The 26,570-nt window shown below is 38.6% G+C and overlaps 1 protein-coding gene across 1 annotated transcript; it reads right to left on the bottom strand.

The window, feature by feature from the left end:
* Positions 1-688: 688 nt before the first annotated feature.
* LOC143025575 (bleomycin hydrolase) lies at positions 689-25,644 on the bottom strand. The gene is made up of 10 exons (XM_076185462.1): positions 25,574-25,644; positions 17,686-17,717; positions 16,350-16,504; positions 15,803-15,955; positions 14,405-14,550; positions 11,364-11,448; positions 10,377-10,625; positions 6,779-7,005; positions 6,528-6,648; positions 689-6,333 (listed from the first exon to the last, which is right to left on the bottom strand). Exons 2-10 carry the CDS (start codon positions 17,693-17,695, stop codon positions 6,094-6,096), a joined length of 1,386 nt encoding a protein of 461 aa, XP_076041577.1. The 5' UTR covers positions 17,696-17,717; positions 25,574-25,644; the 3' UTR covers positions 689-6,093.
* Between the last annotated feature and the right edge of the window lie 926 nt (positions 25,645-26,570).

Here is a 26,570-nt window from a genome sequence, read left to right as displayed (position 1 = left end):
TAAGAGTACAAGTTAACAAGGTTTAACTGATCATGTATCTGTGTATGAATACAACTTTAACTTCCACATACGAATTATGAATTAAGAGTACAAGTTAACAAGGTTTAACTGATCATGTATCTGTGTATATATACTAAAGATCCTTTCCATGGACATGACTGAGTCAAAGCATACATCCATGTGGTATGGTATTTGCTATTAAAAAAAAATATATATATATATATATATATATATATTTCTTATACATATAGAATTAATGAAAATAAATAAAAATCACCCTGTATCTAATACAGCCACATTACTGAATGAGAAGCTGGACACAGAATGCATGACAGCATACAACTATGGGGATCTGAGGTGATCTTTGTTGAGCAGTGGTCTATTGAGCACAAAAATGGTTACTAATATTAATATAAATAAAAAGTACTGAAAAAACAAGCTGTGCTTGTGCAGTGGTGTTATTAAACAAGATGGGTACAATTACTGACACTATGGTTGCACCTATAGCCTCCACTGCATTGTGATGACATTTTCTATGTACTGTATCTATGTGAATTCATTCAAATTTAATGCACTGTGTATACCTATATTTCTTTTAGGTACATGTACAAAATACTAAAATATGTTTTGTCCTACAAAACCCTATTTCAGTAACTTTCAATCAATTTATGATGAAACAATTTCTTTCTTGACAAAATACCAATCATTCTTTTTCTCTCCAAATCTTCTTATATAATAGTGGTGCATTTTATGTAGAGGTATGCTTTACATGTTGTCAAATATGATATAAACCAAAGGATCTTTCCCTTGTATGTGAAGATGGCTGAGTAAACCTTAAAAAAATAAATAAGTAAATAAAAATAAATAAAATAAAATACATACATACATACATATACCAAGGCTTTTTCCCCCTTACAAGGGAGGTAGCCAAAAAGGAAAAGGCATAAAATCATTCCCACCCATTCCATCCCTGAATACACTCCACACCCCTCCACCCTCCCCCTCATCTTAGCACCTCCTGGATGATGGGTCATCCCTGTACCTTGTCCACTGCCCTGGGTCAGAAACAGTGTCACAAGACACAGCACATCCACAGCAAGGCCGCTTCATTAAATCGACGACTCCCCCTCTCCGTCCCCCCATGCATAAAAGGAGAAGACGGGGAGAAATCCCTGCGGGCTGCGTCAAATTTTGCTCACACATACTACCTCACCCCCCCATCCCCTGCCCATTCCACCTCATGCATCACATCATCATCCATATACAACCATTCTCCATTCACCTCTGTCTTCTGTCCTCTTCCATCCTTCCTCAACAGACATTCCTCTCTTCCCCAAAGCCCCCTTCACCCCATCCATCCACCTCATCCTAGGACGTCCCCTCATGTTCACTCCCTCCACATCTGCCTTCCATACCTCTTTTACTAGTCTTTCTTCACTCATTCTTTCCATGTGTCCAATAAAATAAAATAAATAAATAGACATGAGCCAAACATCCCTTCAATCCATATCACCCTATCTTTTGCACTCTCTCTTCCCTGCTACACAAATATTCCTTGTGCATCCAAGGGCCACTTTACACAGACACATACACAGATTCTATGGGTAGCTGAGTGTATCAAGGCTTCATGCTCTGTCCATGGGCAGACACTGAGTCATTGATTCAAATCCCACCAATTTGAGGCTAGGTTATGCCCCCCTAGCTGAAAGAACATAAGTAGAATAATTTAATTATTTAGGGCTGTGAAAAATTGTCTACCCCACTTACGAGGGGGAAAGGGCCTTTTGGTATGTGCAAGTACATGTGTATGTGTGTGTGTATATATATATATGGATGTCAATGTTAGAGGAAGGAAGAATGATATATTACTACTATTTAGAATGATGATGGGAGTGGACATAATTGAGAAACATTACTTAGTTTGAGACAGAAGAAAAATCCAAAAGGACATGAAAAGAAACTGAAAGACAGTATTCGAAGGATATCAAAGAATACAGTTTTCTATACAGATACACCGATCCATGCCCACAAAACAAATAGTAGTCAGACAACACAGATGACAAAGACCCCATGAATAAAACTCTTATCCTGTATAATACAATTAGGGAAATACAATAGGGTTATACACATACTAAAGGGGCTCACCAAATCCAGCATCACTGGATCACTGGCCAGTCCATCCATTTACCAAATCAGGGCTGTATTATTCATAAGGCTGACTAAACAAAAGCCTAGGTGCCCCATAAACTTTTTTACAATAAAAATATATAAAAATTGTGAATAAAATTCTTCATGAAACCATCATAATGAACACAGGGCTATGTGCTGCGGTCTAATACCTACTGTATTATGGTCTTGCTCTCAGCTATATAGTGGGGTGAAAGACTGAATTGCCAGAGGGGTACCAACATACCCGAAACCTCTTCCATGAGCCCACCCACAGGTTTATACCCTACACCACTGTTAAAGAAAGAAGGAGGATGGAACTAATTTACTCAACTCTGATCAATAGATGAGAACTAATGAAGTAAGTTTGCATAAGGAAAATGGGAAGGAGGAACAAGGAAAATGGGAAGGAGGAACAAGGAAAATATGAAGGAGGAACAAGGAAAATGGGAAGGAGGAACTATTAAATTGAAAGTAAATTAGTAAATCTTCTACTACTTGCATAAACCTTATAAAGGCATTACCTCCCATACTTTCAAGGTAGCCCTACAGTCTAACCACACAGTCTTGTATAAAGATTTTGGGGTGGGTGGGCTGTAAACATGTAACAAAACTAGTCTGCCAGTGATGATTTGAGTACAGTACTACCTCTCATTAACGGACTAAAAGAGGGGTAACGGTGTCTGTTGATGTGAATAATCTGTTGATTTGGAGTGGTTTTTGAGTGGCATAGTGATTGCACAGCACTAAACAAAAACACCAAAAACACTGCAAACACAGCTAATTAACATCCGTTAATGAGAGGTAGTACTGTATTCCATTTACGGGGAAATTATAATAACCAACTTGCCTCAATCCTACTGACTGGACAGTCACAACCCCCACATTAGCTGTCAATGGCCTTTGGACCCCATTTCTCTCAGGGAAGAAACACTGGACTATTATCTGTTCTGTAATAGTGTGGATTTATTTCTATCACTGACTAATAAGAGGAAGAGGAGGAGGAGGAGGAGGAGGAGGAGGAAGAGGGGATGAGAACAGTCACTAGCATTTAGCATTCTTAATATAAACAATGGAAGGAAAACTTTTAATAAGACTAAAAGCTTGGTCCCAATCTAGAATGAGTGCCAGGTTCTCAGGGCATCATTTCTAGATAGAGGCAAGGGTACCGATAGGTTTTGAAAACACATGACAAACAGGATTCCCTCCAAATCACCATTAGCAGGTGCCAGGTGTCAGTTACTTCAAGGGGAAACCTGTTGAATTAACAGAAAGCAAAAAAGACAAAGAAAAGATAAAAAATATATATATATATACAATGGATTACCTGAAATACAGCATCATCAACCAAATCATTGAAGCAGATATGTTTACCCCTCAAAACCAAATACCAGGGGATGATGAAACAAGTTTCTTTGTCGTGTTAAAGGGAAAAATTAGACATTAGGAAAAAATTCTTTAGATGCTCCTCATCTTACATTTCTCCTTTAGAATTTCAATTGGACTTCCTCATTCTCACCCCTCTCCTTCATCCTTGTGTCTCTCATCCATTTGATCCTGTCACACATTAGTACATATGCTTCCTCTGCCAATATCATCTCTTTTCACTCCCTCACACTTAATATGTATATACAGTGAGTCCTCCTTATACGGTAATTCTTTATCCAGTAAATTCACAGTTATGGTATATGGTAATTACTACCCTCAATTCTATTTACGGTAAGAAAAATTCACAGATACAGTATCCGCTCGTTTTTTGTTTACACCGTACCTTAGCCCCACAACGCTGTGCGGCCACCACAACAATCAGTCTATTCAGTCTCTTCCCGCATTCGGTATATGGTAATTTCAATTTGCGGTAAGGTTTTCAGAAACACATATGTACCGTATAACGAGGATTTACTGTATTTGTAAAGTGAAGTGGCCCTGTTGTGGATGTACTGTGTTGCTGCACTGCTTCTGACTCAGTCTGTAGGCAGGAGAAAGGGAGCCTTCATCCATGAGGAACTCAGATAAGAGGGAAACAAGGGTAGTGGATGGGAGTAAAATGGGCGGAAGGAGATCCATGCCTTTGATTTGGCTACCTCCCTTATAAGGGGGAAAAAGTTCTTGGTAGTTAGATGGATACTGATGTATTTATGTATGTGTATGTACAATTAAGAATGCTGAGGTGGTCTTGGCATATGGAAAGAATGAATGTAGGACTAGCAAAGAGACTATGGAAAGTAGAAGTGGATGGAGTAAGCTTAAGAGAAAGATCAAGAATGAGAAGGATGGATAGAGTGAAGGGATCACTGGATGTAAGAGAAACATCTGTTGAGCAGGGAAGAAAAAGTGAAAATGACAAGAGTAAACAGATTATAAATGGACGAAGGGATGATGTGGCTTAATAGGATGTTTTTCTCTGCTTTATAACTTATTTTGAGTAAACGAGGAAGGGTTTGCCACATAGTGAGGCAATGGAAGGAAAATCAGCTATGGCTGTTGGGCCCTGCTATGGAAGAGCTAGGTCTTATTGCATTGCTTTAAACCCGGTAGTGTGGCAGGGGCCAGGTTGAACCTTCATCCCTGAGTTATTAGGATGGGAGAGCTGTAGAATGGGTTTTATTTGTATGATCAAGCTGTGTGCTTTGATTTGGCTACCCCTTTATACATGGGTAAGGGCCTTTGGTGTGTGTGTGTTTGTGTGTGAATCACCACCATGGTCTTGGATCACAGTGTGTGTGTGTGTGTGTGTCTGTGTGTATTTACTACAATGCATGCCTCAGAAATTACATACCATTTCAAGCATACACACACTCACACGCAAACATAAATCTATGTACATGCAGAAATCAAATATGCCTGCAAGCATATGGACACTTTTTGCCAACAGAACTTTTAAGAGCTGCTCCACACTTAACCGATTTAGCTCTTACTTTGTACTCCAAACATTTTAATATTTTTATAGTGCTGAACCTGGAAAGCCTAGAATCTTTTTTGAAAGACTGATTTGGTTTAGTTTATAAAACGCCAATGCTTATATATTCCAAAATTATATAAGAAAAAAAATTGTTCCTACAAAATGGAAATACTGAATATCTAATTCATCTAAGAATTGTCAAGTGTCCACTGGCAAGGACTGGAGCATGTCCTTTTGCCAAACTAAGTTTGTTCTCCAAGAGATGGACTTTAGTACAAGTTCTGGTCATTTTACTTATCAAAAACAAATCTTCCATGTATTTCTATGATAACACTCAAGCTTGTGTAAATCTAACAAGCAGTTCAGTGTTAGAACAATTCATAAAAAAGAAAAAAAAAGTATTATTACTACAAGTCTTGAGTATGTTCACTATTAAATAATCATTAGTCAACCAACACATATATTCTTAGTCAATTTTGTATAACCTGACAAAAATCTCTTATTCTGTGTAGTCAATTAATCTAAATTTATTCATAGTGTATGTCTTAGTCTACAGATGGACACAGCTATGTCAAGGTTGTTACCTGAAGCAGAAAATCTAATGTTCAATGATGATGTACTGGTTGCAGAAAGTGACAACATGCTAAAGCTCAAGTAGAAAGATACTACACTCCAAAAAACAACACGCTGCATCCCACATGGTGTTTTGACCAATGTGGCAACATGGTGTATCTCAGGAAGCAGCATACAACAACTTAAATGACAGCATGTTGCACCTCCAATGCCAACATGCTAAACCTTAAATAGCAACATGCAATAGTAAAATGTTGCGTCTGTGTAATAACATGTTGCAACTTCTGGTGACATGTTGCTCTCTCACGAGCTAGAGAACTGCTGAGCAATGACAAAGCAAGAACAGGTTGTCAAGCAGAGCAGGAGAACATTTGCAACTAATGGCTCAAATCAAGTATTCAAGGGATATGCAATAGGACATGGCCTGACAATGTATCTAAGCTTGTGCTGTATTATTGTCGTGACACACATAAGCTTTCTCTGGCTAATGCACCCATAGGGTCCCAAGCAGGTAAGACAACAGGTTCCTGCTTGTACACCTCCATGACCTGTTCAGGTACGTGTTTTCGGTCAACTACCACTTCAAATACAAATTCCTTGAACCAAGATGTTGACATGACCAAATACCCCTTCTCTCCACGGTCCTCTCCCCAACTGTTTTCGACACGCCATTTTGTTGGTTCTCCGTTATCCTGTTAGGAAACAATAGACTTAGTCATCAAAAAAACACTGTGGTCAATCCTAACCCATTTTTAACAAGATATTAGAAACTTGGCAACTAATAAATATCAATAATTTTTTCATCACATTCCCAACCTATTTCTAACAAGATGTTAGAAACTTAGCAACTAATAAATCTCAATAATTTTACACAAGTCACACTTACGTTGATGCTAACGGCAGTGAAGACCATAGCATGTGTCATGAGTGACTCCCCAAATAAGAGACGGTCAGCTTTGCTCAGGCCAATACCCACTTCAACACCAAATACTGATTTGTAGTCGTGGCTTTAACAGATATAAAATGAAAATGTATTAAAGTGTGCAACATAAGTTTAGTTAAATTAATTTTCACAAGATACTCATTATATCCACTCAGAAACCAAACAGTGACAAAGTAGAAAATATTTTCACTCACAATTCGACATCTTGAATACCCAGCTTCCCGGCAAAGCGTTTGCCCACGTCACAGCCAAACCATATAGCTTCTCCACCTTTTATACTTTCTGCTGCATAAGACATGAGAGATTCCACTGGTTGATTGTTGTATACTGTTTGTCTTCCACCCACCATGTTGCCTAGGCAGTCCACTGTATATGCTTTTCCATATGGGTTTTTGGGCCTTGGATCTGTTACTAAGCAAACCTGAAGAAAATATATGAAATATTTTTAATATTGTGAGTAACCTATGGATAGATTTAGAAACGAGGAGGTGCAAAAAAGAGCTTGGGTGTAAAGGGAGCTGGGAGATTGGGTACATGAAAGAATATTGGGATGGTTTGAGCACATGGAAAGAATGTTAAAAAAAATATATATATATATATATATATATATATATATATATATATATATATATATATATATATATATTGATGGGATGACAGGGGCTTTCAGTAAAAGTTGAATGTCTGTTGAGTAGGGTTGGGAGAAGACACAAGTTAGGGTGAGTAGAGAATGGTTGTCAATGAAATATAAATTGACATGACCAGAAGAAATTTATTCTCATCTTCTCTATTTTCACGTGAGGGAACGAGGAGGGAAGGTCGCTGTGAATGAAGCAACAGGCCCTGTTTTGGTTGTGCTCTCTTGCTGCATTGCCTCTGACCCAGGCAGTAGGCAGTGAACAGGGATGACCTTTCATCCTATAGGTGCTAAGATGAAAGGGATATGAGTGACAGATGGGACTGGGATGGGTAAAGGTGGAAATGTTAGGGTGCCTGATATACAATGATTCGATGATGCATCACAATATGTGCATTACAAAAAGTTAACAGCTATAATAATTGTTCTCTTTCACACTGAAAGTTGACAACTACAGAGAGTGCGATCAAGCCTGCTCACAGAATATTGGGGTCATTCTGCTATAACTACAAAATGAATATAATCACGATGCTGACGTCAGCATCCTTGTATACCCACTTGTGCCTCATGATGCTGATGTTGGCATCATCATATGCTTAGGGTTAATGGACTACATAGTGGTATCCAGGAAAAAAAGTAGGAAGAGTTCTGGATGTCCATGTTCTAAGAAGAGAGCGTGGAAGATAGGTGGAGAACGAAGAAAAGGGCAGATGGTAGAAAGATGCTTAAGATAAACTGTTTAAATGAGAAGGAAAATGACCAGGAGTACAAGGAGGAGCTGTGAGAAATGTGGGAGGTAGTGAAGGACAGGTTAGAGGTAGGAGTGGAGGAGGAATCGGGGTGTTTCAAGGAGGGAGTGACAAGGTGTGCAAAGATGGTATGTAGAACAAGGAGGATGGGAGGGAATAGAAGAAAAGGTAGTGAGTGGTGAGACAAAGCAAAGAAGGTAGTAGAAGAGAAGAAGCAAGCATTCAGGAACTGGTTGCAAAATAGGATGAGAGAAATATATGAAAAGAAAAAAGAAGAGAAGCAAAACAAAAGATAAAGGAGGCAAAAGGAGAGTAGATGCAAAATAAAGGTAAAAAGCACAGATGGAGAGATATTAACAGAAGAGGAGGCAGTAAAGGGAAGATGGGCAGTATTTTAGAGAGCTGTTGAATGCGGAGGATAGGGAGAGCAGGTAAGGCACCTGGGTTAGATGGGTGCCAAGCATAGTGTCTGAAGAAGGGAGGTACAGTAATAGTGGACTGGTTTGTGAGGTTGTTTAATGTGTGTCTAAGGGAGGGCAGAGTGCTGGAGGACAAATTTGAGTGTAGTAGTTTCTGAGGGATCAGTTTGTTGAGTGTAGTTGGGAAGGCTTATGGGAGAGTTTTAATTGAGAGGATTAGGAGAGGAACAGAGGGTGTAACTGATAAGGAATAGTGTATGTTTAGGAAAGGTAGGAATTGCATGGATCAGATTCTTATGGTAAGGCAAATATGTGAGAAAGCTTTAGTAAAAGGCAAGGATTTTTTGGGGCCTTTATGGATTTGGAAAAGGCTTATGGTAGGGTAGACAGGAAGGCACTGTGGGAAGTTTTGCAAATATATTGGGATTAGAGGAAAGTTGTTAAGGGCAGTCACGTGTTCTCATGACAGTAGTAGAGCCTGTGTTAGAATTGGAAATGGAGAGTGCAAGTGGTTTGAGGTAAAGAAGGAACTGCAACAGAGATGTGTCATGTCACCATGGCTGTTTAATTTGTACATGGTGTGGTGTGGAAGGTAAATGTGAGGGTAATGGGCAGGGGACTGGAGATGGTTAAAGAAAATGGAGAAAAGTGGGAGGTGAGCCAGTTGTTGTTTGCTGATGACATTACACTTGTGGCAGGGTCTGAGGAGGGATAAAGGGAGTTAGTGACGGAGTTTAGGAGGGTATGTGACAGGAGAAAGCTGAAGGTAAATGTGGGTAAAAGGTGATGAGATGTACAAGGGGAGAGGATAGTAGCAAGTTGGAAGTAAGTTTTAAAGGAGAGGCTGGAAGATGTAGATAGTTTTATGTATTTGGGGTCACATGTGGCGGGAAAGAAAGGAATGGAGGTGGAAGTAAATTGCAGAGTGAGAAGCAAGTAAATGCCTTGGGGGATTAAAGTGTCATGAAATATAGGCATTTGGGAATGGATGCAAAGAGGAGATTATATAAAGGGATGATTGTGCCAATGGCAGTGTATGGGACAGTGACTTGGAATTTAGGAAAGGTGGAGAGGAAAAGTTTAAATATGTCTGAGACGAAATGTTTGAGAAGTATGGCAGGGGTACCAAGGTTGGATAGAGTGAGAAATGAGGAGGTAAGGAGGAGAGCAGGGGTGGAAAAGATGACAGATAGGGCTAATGAAAGAGTATTGGGATGGTTTGGACACATGGAAATTATGAGTGAAGAAAGATTTGTAAATGAGGAGTGGAAGACAGAGGTGGAGTGAGTAAACTTGAGGGGATGACTGAGGATGAAATGGATGGACAGGGTGAAAGGGGCATTGAGCAAAAAGGGAATGTCTGTTCAGCATGGAAGGGAGAAAGTAGGAGATAGGGATGAGCAGAGAATGGCTGTGTACAGATGATAGTGCGATGCAAGGGAGGGTTGATTATGTATGAATATTTTGACACAGCCCAAAGGGATTTCTCCCTGTCCTCTCTATTTTCCACATGAGGGGATGAGGAAGGGGGTGGGGCCACCATGCAAGTGAAGCGGCCCTGTTGTGGATGTGCTGTGTCCTGCTGCACTGCCTCTGACTCAAGCAGCAGGTAGGAGACAGGGATGACCTTTCATCCTTGTGGAGCTAAGATAAGAGGGAAACAAGGGTGGTGGATGGGAGTGGGTGTGTAAGGCAGAGGTGGGGAAAAAAGTTTTTGGTATATAGATGGACCAAATATGGATATAAAGTAACCTTACTACTCACTAACACTGCAATTCTCACAAATGTCACAGTGACTACAGACTACCTACTGGAACTGAAAATTTAAGTCAACTACAATACTTAAAAAGTATATATATATATATATATATATATATATATATATATATATATATATATATATATATATATATATATACATATATATATATATATATATATATTATATATATCCACATACAATAACAATTGACCTCAAAATTCTCACCTTATCTTCTACATTGTAAAGTGGCTTCACATGCTGCTCATAAAACTCTACAGGCGTGATGGGTCCAATCTTGTGGTAGGCTTTGCCCTTATCATAAAACTCCCATGTGAATGTATGAGGTGGAACACCTAAGCAGATGCTTACAATGCGATGGATCTCACCAATCTGATGCTGCAAAGTCTCTGTTAGGGCAATGTCATCAGCTCCTTTAGAAACTAGACTATGAATTTCTCGGGTGTATTCACGAAGCTGTAAAATGAAATAAAATAAGGCATTATTTTAGGGATTCTATGTACTGGCTATATGAAGAACATCAGCAAATTCTAATACTAACCAGATAAACAATGGCCTCAAGCTGTTAAAATTCTGATCTAATTTTAGTAGTTAGCAACTTTACTTTTTGTAGGAGAAAAACACACAGTATAGTAAATATTACATGGATGGATGAAGTCAAAAATGTGGAGGTGTGAAAGAGATATATAGAGAGATGGAGAGAGGAATAAAGATTTATTCTTATCAATTCTGACCAGTATGGAAGGAAGGGAGAAGACAGAAGATAGGGGTGAGTGGAGAATGGCTGTGTATGGATGATACAGTGATGAATGGAAGGGCGTGGGTGGGGGATGGGGGGTTAGGGAGTGGGCATGTTTGAATGATATTTTGACGCAGTCCGAAGTGACTTCTCCATGTCTTCATTGTTTCTGCATGAGGGGATGGAGGAGGGGGGGTTGCCGATTAGATGAAGTGGCCTTCCTGTAGATGTGCTGTGTTTTGCTACATTGCTTCTGACCAAGAGTGACAGGCGAGAGGCAAGGATGACCTGTCATCCCTGAGGAGCCAAGATGGGAGGGAGGGGGGAGGGGTGGATGGGATTGGAATGGGTGGGGATGAAATGGGTGGGAGTGGAATTATGACTTTTGACTTTGGTTACTTCACTGGTAAGGGGGAAAGAGCTCTTAGTGTATGCATGTACATATGCTTACTTACCTTGCTCTTTAAGACAGTGTTCATTCGTCCTGAACTTTCTGTGCTAAATGATTCTGGGAAACACTTCTTGGGTATAACACCATAGCTGTGAAGTGAAAAAAATATTAATTTTCAACCTATTACCTATACACAAAGCCGTATCAGGACAACTTCCACCCTGTTATCAATTGCCCCCTGGGACAATTACCCCTTAATGTCAATTTCCCCCATTGACATTTGAATGATATACACTAACATTGCTCACTATTTGATAATCTAAAGTCTCTCTGTTTTTATATATTATATATACTATTTGTATTGGCAAAATCTAAAACTTTACAACAATAAGCAGATCTGTATTAAACCTTGTGTCATACAAAAGGATTTAGCACATGGTGTTGTATTATATGAGTGTGAACAACGCTGATATAAGGAATTGCGTATAATCTAAGTTTTTAAATAAAACTAAACTTATTCTTATTCTTTGGAACTAAATGTATTTTTACTCTTTGGCTTTATAAATTTTTGAATAAAATTAGCTTTCTATTTGTATTTTTTTTTTTTTCAATTGTCAATGGGGGAAATTGACATCAAGGGGTAATTGTCCTAGGGGGCAATTGACAATGGAGGGAAATTGTCCTCCAGGGGAAACTGTCCTGGAGCCTACAAAGCAGGTACCTGTTCTTGGTCCCTAGAAATGATTCATCATGATCTGAGAGTCAGCTCCAAATGGAGGTGAGGAAGTTTATAGGTTCTTGAAAATGAGCAGCAGGAAGACAATACTCACTGCCTTCTATTTCCCAAGACCACTACAAACAAGTACCTGTCATTAACCACTTCAGTACAAGTCAAATTCTTGCATGCAGCATTGGTTGTTGTTGTTGTCGTTCCCTAGACTGTCTGTCCGAGCAGTCCCGTCTCCCCAAGGAATGCTACAGCCGAAACTGGGTTTTCCCACAAATCCTTTATAGAGTGTATGTTGTGTTGTTTGCATGCATGATTGTGTATGATGCAGTCTTCCATTATGTGTTGTATGGTATGGGGTGAAGTGTTACATCCTGGGCAGCTGTTCACAATGCGGTCATCCAGCCTCTTCTGGTAGCTTAGAAGTGCTGGGTGGCCGCACCGCAGTCTGGCCAGGTGGACTCTGTCCTTTCGTGGGAGAGAGGATTCAGAAGGGTGGATATCAGGGGGTCTGGCATGCAGCAGTGTGTTGTCTTTCAGTGTGTTAATGGAGCGGTGAGTGATATGATTATGAATATGTTTCCGGAGGCTGGTATTTGGTGGTTGTGGAGGAAGAGAAGAGAGTATCTGTGTGTGATACAGGTCTTTGGGTGTTGTTTTAATGTTTCTTGGTGTGTGTGGGTGTTCTGCTATGTAGTGTAGCAGGTGTAATGTGTTTGTGGTGGCTGCAGCAAGTGTTTGTGTGCCTCTCATGTCGAGGTGGTCCTTGACTTTGAGGACTTTTGTTTCATGGTGTAAATGGTCTGTAGGTGTTGTATTTGTGCAGCCTGTAATTGTTTTTAGGGCTTTGTTTTGTATGATTTGAAGGGTATTGTGGTGTGTCTCACTGAGATTAGGTCCTGGAGCCGCAGCGTCTACGTTGTGGGACCACCCCCCAACCCCAAGAGATGGGGGCCAAACGGCGGCAACCAGCCCTGGCCACCGGCTCTACGCAGGTGGCACCAATCCCCAAGAGGAGCTATGACTGCCTTGGGGAGTACCACAATCCTTTTTCTCAACATGCAGCATTGGTTGCCATATGTACAATGCTTCACACTTATTGCATTATAAAATATAAGTCACTGCTGTGTTACTCGTTCTCTTTTACTCTGAGTAATAACAAACACAGAAAACATGCAGCATTGGTTGCCATATGTACAATGCATCACACTTATTGCATTATAAAATATAAAGTCACTGCTGTGTTACTCGTTCTCTTTTACTCTGAGTAATAACAAACACAGAAAACATGATCAAACCAGTTCACAGAATCTGGGGATAATTCATGTACAACTACAAAAAAATATATACAATCAAGATGCCGATGCTGATATCCTTGTGTACCCTCTCACACCTCTCATGATGCCTATGTAGGCGTCATCGTACTGAAGTGGTTAATAGAGCATCAAACTTTGGATTCAAAAATCTAAATTTGTCAAAGTCCTCCAAGGTTTCCAAAAAACTTTAGTAACAAATGATTAACCTCTTCACTCCGGGGCACATCGCACGTCTGGCAGCATTAGCTGCCCAACGTGCGATGTTGAGTCATAATAATCGCATTATAAAAAATAAAGTCGGTGCTCAATTGTTCGTTCTCTTTCACCCGTGTATTTTGATAACCATAGAAAATTGATGAAGCCAGTTTAGAGAGAATGGAAATTATGTAGGTACGACTACAATAAATATAATCAAGATGGCGACGTCAGCATCATCGAGTACCCACTTGCTCGTCATGCCGCCTACGTAGGCGTCACCGTATGGAAGTGGTTAAGTAATTTTCAACATGATTATGAAGTGCAGTTCACTCAATCCTCCTCCTTCTTTTCCTCATTACCTCAGGAAGACCTCTGAAGCTAAGCCATAATGAGAACTTGATCTAACCACATCCTTTCAAATATGTCAATTCCATAAAAGTACAGTAAACCCTTGATATAATGGACAATATGGGGATGGATCTGTTGTTATATCTGAAGATCCATTACAACCAAGGATCTGTTATATCCAATGGAAATACTGGACAGATCCGTTACATCCCAAAGTTTGTCTGTTATTAGAAATTAGTAGGATTAGAAATTATGGTAAACCCTTGATATAACGGACGATATGGTGACAGGGGTCTGTTGTTATATCCGAAGATTTGTCATAACTGAGAATCCCTTGCTATAACGGATTTTCATCCATCATAGCGAGGGTTTGTCCACTCAGATTTTTATCTGTTATATCCGATATTCGGTATATTGAGATCCATTATATCAAGGGTTTACTGTAACTTCAAGTTATTTAGCAAAACCTACACAATTTCTATCTCAATAAAACTACAAAGCTACTATTGATCTCACCGCTTAATTAAATTTACAAGCATATCCCACTGGCCTCCATCACATGTTGGGTCATTCAAGAGGAAGGAAATTAACCGTCCTTCTACTTCCTCTCCTTTTCTTGCGCACTCCACCATCTTGTTAAGGAAATAATTACAGCGTTCAATCTGTAAAAAACATACACGAGGGAATTTATGAAGAGCTTCGACTCAATACAACAATCAAACCTGATATAGTAACAAAGGCTCAAATAATTCTGTCACCAAATTTTTTACATACAACATTAAGAATAACCTTCCATGTAAGGAGGAAAATGCCCTTGCTATATGTATGTATGTATGTATGTATTAAGAATAACAGAAATAATGATGGAAAATAAAAATAAAGTTGATATTCATGTTGCCATATTGACACAATTACTTTCAAAAAATAAAATCAAGAAGTGCAACAGCCAACTGATGTTATGGCAGGCTCCAAAAGACCCTGGGAAGAAGGAGCATATCAACTTAGACCAAACTAAGAATATATGATACAATAATAAACCTCTTCTATTGTAGAAGACTGGAGCCGAGCCAAACTAAGAATATATGATACAATAATAAACCTCTTCTATTGTATAGATGCGAAGCCTGGAGCCTGACTGAGAAAATGGAAAAGAAGTATTTTTGTGTTTGAGAACAGCGTACTAAGGAAAATATTGGGTGCAGTATTCAAAGAACTAGACCAAGAATGGAGAAGGCATCATAATGAAGTTACAGGAAATATCAGGCCAAACAAATATTGTGAACATCATAAAGTCAAGGCGACTGCAGTATGCTGGGCACATTGAAAGAGTGGACCAGGAAAGAATACCAGAGAGTGATAAAGGAGGGTATGGTAGGTGGAAGACCACACAGAAAATGGATGGACAACATGAAGTAGGACATGGACAGGACTGGAGCAGATGTTTGTGAGTGGATGACAGCAGTGGCACAGAACCGTAGACTGAAGACAACTGATGCTAGTGGTGAGGAGTCAGCAAGTGGCTTGACCACCACCAAAGTAACGGGAGTAACTTTCAATTTTTTTTTCTACCTACAGGAACTTCTACAGTGTAGAGGATTATGTAATCTTGATTAACCCTGTGTGATACTCTTGCAACAGGTCTGATACATTTAAGGATTTTATTCTGGCTAATGCCATATGATTTTATTCAGTTTAGAGGAACCTCTTGGACTAACAATCTGTTTACTTCATGCTACTATAAAATAAACAAACAGTAGAGAGGACTATACACAAAAATACTCAAGGAAAGTAAAAAATCTTGTGTCTAACACAACCAGCTGGTTAGAAACATGTATGTATGTAATATATGTATGTACATATGTATGTATACAGCATATGTATGCATATATACATAAAATACCCTCCAACTGTTACCTTGTCCCAGTAGAATAGATATGCTTGAGAGAATTCAAATTCTTCTATATTGAAGTGTTTGATGAAAGGAAGTCGCATGACATTCATGCAGGCAAAGATCCAACATCTGCCAGAGCCCTTCTGGTTTGTCATGGGTTTTGCCTCACTTTCCACCTGAGGTTAAGAAACAATTTGGTCAAAATTCAAGTGAAAATTATATGCTTTCATACACTTACCAAGCTAAATTAGTAATTCATATTATTTTTATTATCATTTTTTTGAGAACATAATGTCATTACTAGCCATAAATACATGCTTTCTAAACTAGTACAGTAATATACACCTGACAATTTTTTTTATTGGATACCAATTTCACTTATCAACACTAAATCATGCTTACCACAAATATTTGAGACTGAAATAAATTTATTTTAGCATTTAATTGCATAAAGAATTGAAATATAAATAACTTTTACATACAAATCAGTTATTCTTTAAAACAAAAATTGCATTGATTATGAAATCCAGTGAAATACTCGTATAAACTGCTATGTCCGCAGCCACTTACCTTGTGGTTGAATACATGATTGGTGTCCATGAGACGAGATCTGCGAACACATAGCTCTAGTGGATCAACTTTAAGGCTTGCATTCATGGCCACAATTGTGCCAGGTTCCGACTCCAGTTGAGTTTCAAACTCATTCAATAATTCTGGTGTTATTGCTGAGGAAATACAAATTAATTTTCAGAAAAATAATCAGTATATAAACAATACTGAAAATATAATAGTAAACAAATTGTATCTCAATAAAATTTTGATAGAATACCATTTGGGTAAATTGTATCTAATTGTATCTATGTGTAAACTGTAGAGCGAGAGAAACAAGTAAATTACTTGGGGGATTAAAAAGTGTCACAAGAAACAGCATCAAGGAATAGATGATAAATGGAGATTATATGAAGGGGTGACTATGCTGATAGCACTGTATAGGGTTGAGACTAGGAATTTAAGAGAGGTAGAGAGGAAAAGTTTACATTTGTTTAAGATGAAATGTTTTAGAAGTATGGTGGAGGCTACAAGGTTAGATAGAGTGAGAAACAAGGAGGTGAGGAGGAGAGCAGGGGTGGAAAAGGAGATGGCAGATAGGGCAGATGAAAGAGTATTGGGGTGGTTTGGACACATGGGAAGAATGAGTGAAGAAAGATTAGTAAACAAGTTGTGCAAGGCAGAGGTGGATGGGGTGAACTTGAGAGGACAACCAAGGATGAGATGGATGGATGGGGTGAAAAGGGCTTTGAGCAAGAGGAGAATGTCTGTTCAGCAAAGAAGGAAGAAGGCAGGAGATAGGGGTGAGTGGAGAATGGCTGTGTATAGATGATACTGTGATACAAGCATGGGAGGGGGGGGGCAGCGGGATTGGGAGGGGGGGGCAGCGGGATTGAGAGGGGAATGGGGAGTAGGGAGTGATTATGAGTGAATTATATTTTGATGCAGCCTGAAGGGATTTCTCACTGTCTTCTCTTTTTTCCACACGAGGGGACAAAGAAAGGGGGCAGGGGGGTTGCCAATTGAATGAAGCAGCCTTGCTGTGGATGTACTATGTCATGCTGCATTGCTTCTGACCAAGGGCAATGGGCGGGATATAGGAATGACCTGTTACCCACGAGGAACTAAGATGAGAGGGAGGGATGGGTGGTGGATGGGAGTGGGTACATGTCTTTTGATTTGGCTACCTCTTTCATAAGGGGGAAGGAGACCTTGGTATATAGATAGATAGACCATTTCTGTACCCCATAGAAATACTTAACCAATAGATGTGCTCAAAATGTAGGGATCTTGTGCAACAACACACTTCTTTCACCCCCTAGATCTAGTAAAAACAAGATTTAACAACTATACTTACTTAAAGCCATAATTGAATACTTGAATTATTATCTGAAAAGAAAAGATAAAAAATTATTAAATCTTAATGTATAAAAAGAAACATTAACAAACAATTAACTGATAAATCTGATACTCCAGTTTTCTCTTGCCGATATTCACAGCCCCTAATAAGCTGGCCACAGCTACTGGTGCCTCAAGTCACTCGGTGGAGAGATTTAGCGTTATTGTCAGGGTGAATGCAGTGTAGTGTATGAGGTGCCAGACCCATCTCTTCTGTGTGTGACTGGAGTCTGTTACCATGCCAATTCTGTGTTGGTACTATTCTAAGATTAGAGGCCCAAAAGTATTAGGTGTGCTAATACAATTCTCTTATTGTTTTGTGAGTGAATTTTCTCTAAGGCTGTTATTTGGAGAAGTTTGATGAAGTATAGAATTTGGCAGTCAAGTGTTTCTCCTCATGATCTGATTATGTATTTTTGTATGGATGTATTATGGTATACTGGGAGCAGGTAATAGTAGATGTTATAGTAGAATAGTCCTAGGGTTCTTTTTGTGTTCAGCGGGCTGTGTTTATGTGATATAGTTTGTGTGTATGCGTGTGTGTGTGTTTTTACCCTGATTGTAGTACATAGGTAAGGAGCAATGCTCATTGGGTCCCATGTCCCATTCTCTAATTTTTATCATACCTGACCTCAAATTCATTGTAAGAGGCTGGTAGATAGAGGTAGACATTTAAGGTAGATCGGAGTAGATCGAGGGGGTAGGACTGGTAGGAAACTTTATAGTCTTTTTATTAGGATGTTATGATACAACGGCCGATGGCCGACAGGCGACAAGGATAGCTGAGTCAGACTCGCGCCTTGTATATGAAACAAAATGTGGAGTGTCGCCTGGTGTGTAATATTGTTTTGACTGTTGTAATTGTAAGCGGACAAGCCATTTTTTTTTACGACATAATGCTTATGTTGTAATATCATTTAGAAGAGTATAACAGCCTCTCTAATTGGAGAAAAAGGTGGAGGAGAAAAATCATTGGTGCAGAAAGGAAAAGTCACATCCTTAAGGTGTGGCACTTGTTTGAGAAGTAAAAGACTATTGGATGAATAAAAGAGTGATGTCAGAACGAAGGTGGCTTGACGTAATGTAAAGTTCTGGGTGGGATTCTCAAGGTGTACTGATTGTGACCAAGAAGTATCAGAAAAACTACACCTATTTTATTCACCCCTCAAGATTACCAGGCAAGGGGCCTTAAGAACCACTTTTAGAACAAAGAGAATAGAAACGCTCTGAGAAGAGACGACGGGGGTGATATTCATCTACAGTTCCAGATATGATACACAAAGTAATAAACTAACACCTGAGATTTAGAATCATAAAATGCATGAGAGTAGCACTGATAAAGAACTTCTTTATATGTGAGCTACAACTATTCACCTCTGGATGAGAGCTCATGTATGGACATGATCTATATGTAGTTCTGTGACCTTATGCTCACATATATCCATCTCCTTGCCCACCAAAGTTGGTGTGTTAGCTCATATAACACCAATGCCCTGGGTGGGACTCAAACTGAGAGCACTGAATTAGCAGTTGATAATAACACCACAGCAACTTGGAGCCTTTTTTTTTTTTTTTTAGTTGGTTGTAATCAACTGAGTTGGAGCAATGCTCATGGGGTCCTGTCCCGTTTCCTTCATCTGTCAAACTTTGCCTTGAATTCTTTTATAGTACTGCTTTTGGATCATATTACAAAGGAGGACCATACCAACAGGAGACCTTTTGGTCCATAACTAGTGTATTTCCATGTTATTCCATGAGTCTACACTTCTATGTGGAACCAACACAATCAAGAGGTGATAATAAGCCAACAAGACTGGACCTAATTCTAACAAAAGAACTAGAAATGATAGAATCACTGGATTATATATGCCCTATGATATCTAGTTTTGGAAAAATGTTTGTGGATGTTGCATTCCTGCTTTGGTAATGATATTTTGCCCAGAGTTCCATCTATGGCTTCTTGGCGTTTGGGGTATTTAATTTTGAATTTTTGACAGTTTTTACAGTTCTCCACATTTTGCCATTATCAGCTTTTCCATCCATCTTGATGGCTAGTTTTTCCCCAGTTTTCTGTTTGTTGTTAATTTAATTTGTGAAGTTTTTACTTCATGGTTTTAATCATTCTTTTTGTTCTTCCAGTAGGTTGTGAACCTAATATATATAAATGTCATCTCCTGTGTATAGTTGGGGTTGAACATTTTTCTAAAGCCTCTAGGAACATGTTTTTTCTCTCTTGCATCATGGATGGTGGTTAATATCTTGGTTATGGCTTTATCCAGGGATGGGTATTTGTTTATTTCAAGGTATTCTATCTCTTAATATCTTGTGAATATTTTTGCCAATTTGATTTTTGGTAGTTTATAAATGTTTTCTAGAAAGTGGGTTGTATTTTCTCTTCTAGTTCTATGGTAATCTTTCTTGGGAAGTGATCAAATGATAAATGTTGAATTGTTTTCCATGTTGCTTGAGTTTGTTCAGAATGTGAACACACTGTTGTGTCAGGGATGTTGGTTGATAATTGTGTTGGAGAGTTCGTCATGTAGGGTTGTTGCCAGCACTAATTATGCTTAAGTAGGAGAGTTGTTCCAGTATTTTGTGTCCTCTTTAATCTGCTGTTTATATGTGAAGCTAGATGGTTACAGCTCCAATTCTTTGTGTATTGATTTGTGTTTGCAGTGTTGTACATATTAGGTAGAAACAGTAGTGGCATACTTTGCATTTGATGGATGTGTGTGCATAATCATAGGTTTAGTGCATGTGGGGCAAGTGTAAGAGATTGGGTCCCCACAGAGTGAAGGAAATAAGCTAAATTGAGAGAGTACAAAGGGGAGCAATCAAACTGGTTGTTGTTGTTGTTGTCGTTCCCTAGACTGTCTGTCCGAGCAGTCCTGTCTCCCCAAGGAAGGCCACAGCCGAAACTGGGTTTTCCCACAAATCCTTTATAGAGTGTATGTTGTGTTGTTTGCGTGCATGATTGTGTATAATGCAGTCTTCCATTATGTGTTGTATGGTATGGGGTGAAGTGTTACATCCTGGGCAGCTGTTCACAACACGGTCGTCCAGCCTCTTCTGGTAGCTTAGAAGTGCTGGGTGGTGACCGCATCGCAGTCTGGCCAAGTGGACTCTGTCCTTTCGTGGGAGAGAGGATTCAGAAGGGTGGATATCAGGGGGTCTGGCATGCAGCAGTGTGTTGTCTTTCAGTGTGTTAATGGAGTGGTGAGTGATATGATTATGAATATGTTTCCGGAGGCTGGTATTTGGTGGTTGTGGAGGAAGAGAAGAGAGTATCTGTGCGTAATAAAGGTCTTTGGGTATAGTTTTAATGTTTCTTGGTGTGTGTGGGTGTTCTGCTATGTAGTGTAGCGGGTGTGATGTGTTTGTGGTGGCTGCGGCAAGTGTTTGTGTGCCTCTCATGTCGAGGTGGTCCTTGACTTTGAGGACTTTTGTTTCATGGTGTAAATGGTCTGTAGGTGTTGTATTTGTGCAGCCTGTAATTGTTTTTAGGGCTTTGTTTTGTATGATTTGAAGGGTGTTGTGGTGTGTCTCACTGAGATTAGGAGCCCATGCAGGACTTGCATAATTCATCACTGAGCGTATGCATTGTTTGTATATTGTTATATTAGTTTCTTTGTTTTGTCCAAATGTTGTTCCAGTGATTGACTTAAGTGCGTTAAGTCTAGGTGTGCATTTGTTTTTTATGTTTGTGAGGTGTTGTTTGAAAGACATGGATGTATCGTATGTTACACCAAGAATTTTCGGTGTGTTTGTGGGTGGTGTTAGAGTGTTGTTGATATAGAGATGAGGTATGTATTTGTGTTCTTTTGTCCAGTTGGTGAGAAGTGTTGCTGTAGATTTGGTTGGAGCTATTTTGAGTCTGTGATGAACCATGTGTTGAGTGTGTCAAGGTAAGGCTGAATTATTTCTGCAGCTTTGTCTGTGTTACGATGTGTGCATGTGATTGTTATGTCATCTGCTATATTACTCAAACTGGTTCCCAGCCTGACATATAAACCATATGTGGAGAAACTAAAAAAAATACAGGTCTGCCAACTTTGCACGATCGAAGAGAAAGAGGTGATATGATTAAATTATCCAAGTTATCAAATGGGCTAGGCTACTCTGAGTGACAAGATCTATTGATTGGGGATAGGAGTGATTCAAGGGGCCATGAGCACAAATTAAGAAAGACTAAATATCTATAGAACGTGAAGTAGTTTTTCATGCACATGTATACATACTTGGAATATCTTCAAAGGTGATATAACACAAGCTGAACAATTCACAAATTCAAATCTAGTTATAATAATTGGAAATCAAGGATATAAACCAAGTTAGAACAGAATGTCAACTTGAAGCTAGACATGACAAATTGGAGTGTAGGAGACATGACCCATTGAGTGTCACTCCATTCCTGTATATTACTATTATGTAGGTACACAAACAAACACACACACACATACACAATTTTTGCTCCCCTTCAACCTACAAATAACCATAAGAGTCCCTACTACTGTAGCAAATAGACAAAGGATAATTGGAGCTACCATTCTTTAGGTTCATCTTGGTTTCTAAATAGATTCTCAGTCATAGACTTGCTATTCAAGAAAACAATGTCTTCTGATTATTATATTCTTTGTTTTAATCTGTGCACATGGTGATGGGAGACTGCAAGGTAGGGGTGGCACAGTGTGTGAATGTGGGGGGGGGGGGAAGGGGAGGTGCTCCAGCAGCTAAGCTGGGTAGGAGACTATAACATGGACGAGGCTAAATACGGGAGTCTGAGGGCAACGCCCCCAGTTAAGAGATTAGCAACAGGTTATGACATCATTATGGTATAACATAATAAACATTAGTTATACACTTAACAAGCTTGTAATGTGCACAATGGTTTGTGTATTAACACATCATTACGTAAAATACAGTGCTATGATACCATATACCATTTGTGGATCAATCGAAAGTGTATCTCCTCTGAGAGATATATTTTTAACTGCAAGTTGAAATCTGATAAATCTGTTGTCTAGATATACACTAAAATTGACCAGTGAGTGATTCTAATGAAGTTTTAGGTGACTAATTTCATAATTACATTAACTTCATCAATACGAGTCAAATTCATACACGCAGCATTGGATGCCAGAATTACAATGATTGATACATCACAATACTCACGTTTTAAAACAAAGTCACTGCTATATTACTCATTCTCTTCCACTGAGTAATAATACATACATGTACTAAAGGCTTTTTCCCCCTACATGGGGGTAGCTACAAAGAAAAAGGCATAGAAACCACTCGCACCCATTCCATTTCCTATATATTCCACTCCCCTCCACCCTTCTCCCTCCCTCTTATCTTGGCACATCCTGGATGATAGGTCATCCCTGCATCCTGTCCACTGCCCTGGGTCACAAGCAGTGTCACAAGACACAGCACATCCACAGCAAGGCTGCTTCATAAATTCGACAAACCCCCTCTCCATCCATCCATGCAGAAAAGGAGAAGACGGGGAGAAATCCCTTCAGGGCTGCGTCAAATTTTTTCTCATACATACTTCCTCACCCCCCATCCCCCACCCACTCCCCCTCATGCATCACAGCATCATCTATACACAACCCCTCTCCATTCACCCCTATCTTCTGTCCTCTCCCATCCTTCCTCCACAGATATTCCTCTCTTTTGTAATGCCCCTTTCACCCCATCCATCCATCTCATCCTAGGACACCCCCTCATATTCACTCCTTCCACACTTCTTTTACTAATCTTTCTTCACTCATTCTTTCCATGTGTCCAAACCATCCTATTACTCTTTCATCAACCCTATCTCCCAGCTCCCTTTCCACCCCTGTTCTCCTCCTCACCTCCTCATTTCTCACTCTATCTAGCCTAGTAACCCCTATCATACTTCTCAGACATTTCATCTCAAACACATTCAATAATAAGTAATAATAAGCACAGAAACTATGATTAAGCCAGTTCACAGAATTTGGGGGTTAGTCAGCTACAACTACAAAATAAATATATTCAAGACACCAATACCGGCATCTTCTTATCCACTTGTGCCTCATGACGCCTACGTAGGCATCATCGTATTGAAGAAGTTAATCATACTCAAATAACTTATTTTCATAATTGCACACTAGACTCCTATCCATGATCACATCAAAATCATAGCACAAAATGGCCAATTTAAACATTAACTTGTCTCTTAATCCCTTTGTGAAAAAAAAAGTAACAAGAACCAATGACAGAATCCTACAAGTGGAACTCCTAAAAGACAGACATTGGAGAGACTTATCTCCCTGTCATCCATCTTCAAAACCCGTCAACATCCTGACCTCCACCCAAGGGCCAACATTTGTCTAAACACGGACCCAAGATTGATTACCAAGTTGATTACCTTCAACTTTATTTCTTACATCTTTTTGCACAAGGATAACTCCTCCCCTCCTCATAAGATCCTAAATCAGAAACAGTCCCAGGCTAATATAAGTCCAATGTTTATTCACAGAAAGATCTATGGCAGGGTCTAAGGACCACTGCTAGCCACGGTGGGGCTACAGATTTCCCATTAGATCTCGAGGCAACAATTACCTTTATCATCATGTATCTAGTATGTAATTCTAGCAGCTGTCATTTGGTTTCTATTTATCTTATTTTTTATTTTGCAATTATATACACAGGTATAAAAATAATCTGTATAAAATTGCATGGATGTCACAAAAAGTAAACAATACATGTCCATTGTGGTCCTCTTAAAAAACAAAGACTTTAAATACATTTAAACAAGTAATATCACTAAGAACAGAGCATGTTAAATCATAACAAGCACTTAAAATAAATATTCCTTGACATTACTCCTTATATAAAGAAAAAACTAATATATATAGCTAAGATCAGAACATGTTTCTCATACCAATTTCTTACAAATAATAACCTTTGACAAAACTCATTTTATAAAGAATGAAAAACTAAAGGCTCTTGAAATATTAAACTAGTAATAATATTTATAACAAATATGAAATAATGATACAATAGTAAGAATGATATAGTAATACATCATATTGACAACTTTATATTAGAAGACTTAAAAATTACTAGATATAATTGCTGGAATTACTCAACTTTTTTTTTTTTTACTAAAAGTACACAAGAGAACAATTTTTGTGGTACCACTTTGATAAATAAAAATAACTAAACAGAACCTATCTCGATCTATCCCTTCCACATAGTACTATTGTACTCATAGTACTATAGTACTTTAGTACTCATGGTACTGAAGTACTGTAACTATAGTTACACTCATCCTTTGACCTTTATTCTGACCAGTTCCCAACTATTTAAATTAATTCATCTCAGAGACACATCTAAAATAAAATGCTGTTTAATTAAAAAAAAATCTAACAACTTACACTTCAAAAAGAACTAGTTCCCCAAATTTCTCTTCATGCAATACATGAGACCTACATATCTTTATAACCATATATATAACCATCCAATATGATGTGATGTAATAATTATTACAACTCCAGTCAAACTTAGATTTTCAATTATAAATAAATGTGCACAATCACTAAATTAGTTTTACATGTTAACTTTCCTCCTTCGCCATCAAAGTCAGGTCATACTACTGGTGTATTTGCACACGTCTGCAATCTAGTAAACCAAACATTTGCATTCGGCGAATCAGTGACTAGGAAACTAAATATCACACACTGGTCTTTAATTATGATAATTTTTTTCCACGAAAGTTGTATGCTAGAAGATGCAATATACCAAATTCTAAAATAATTGTACTTCAGTAATCATTGCACTCTGAGTAAATTTTCACACACGAAACTCTGTACCTTCAGCGACTCTAAACCTCGTACAAGAACATTAACGAGAACAGGCCAACAAGGATGAGTTTTGTTTTCACAGGTTGTACAAAAAGATTCTTGGTGAAAATGTGGTTGATAATAAACCTCAATGAATAAAATCAATTAAATCCATAGAAGATAGTACTTCTTAATTGCACTGATAATATGACTAACATTATTTTTCTTAGTACGCAAATTTCACCACATTTATTTTTTATCATGTAAACGTCAGCGTAATCAGCTGTTCTCAGAGCAAGAAGGTAATATACTCATTTCCCGCAACTTTAAACTTTAGTTCATAATTCAATAGGGTACACTTGGGATTTCATGATGCACACAAGGGAGAACTATAATTTTTTTGTCTCGCAAATCCAGGTATTTGACACATATATAATGGCCATTATTGTGAATATATAAATGTAATAACAAGATTGTAATAAACGTGTCCATTTATTTGGACTTCAGAAGATAAATATTTTGAACTAACGAGGAAAATAGTTCCAGTTGAAGATTGAAATGATAACAGATTCCAAGAAAAACGTTTGTCGTGTTCACGAACTGATTGGAATATGCCGAGTGTTAGGGAATAAAAGAGGACAGGCTCGTTTAAAACAAGAATAACTAAGGGGATTGAATAACGACATTTGAAAAAACAAAGAAGAACTAGATGATGATATCAAGACATTGGCGTATTTACCCATCCCCAATGTCGACAAAACGTCAGTTTCGTTCATCCTTCATTTTCTCTCTACAACTGTGTTATTGCATGTTTAATATTGGTTAAGGCTAAGTGATTCCCTTCAATGAATAACCCCCCCTTTCTTTATAAAGGAAATAATCAAGTGACCTTTAGTCTAGCTTTCACTTGGCTATTTCTATAAAATGAGCGCGACAAGAGATCAATGATAAACAGAGTGCAAATGGTAGTATTATCAATGCTAATGCTAATCTTCCCAAAGTAATTTGTCGTAGCAATTTTTTAAGG

Source organism: Oratosquilla oratoria, chromosome 5, assembly GCF_046742065.1.
Source record: "Oratosquilla oratoria isolate Oo_2021 chromosome 5, ASM4674206v1, whole genome shotgun sequence".
Classification (NCBI taxonomy): domain Eukaryota; kingdom Metazoa; phylum Arthropoda; class Malacostraca; order Stomatopoda; family Squillidae; genus Oratosquilla; species Oratosquilla oratoria.
Note: the sequence above shows the minus strand (reverse complement) of the source record. Positions and strands in the feature narration are given on the sequence as shown.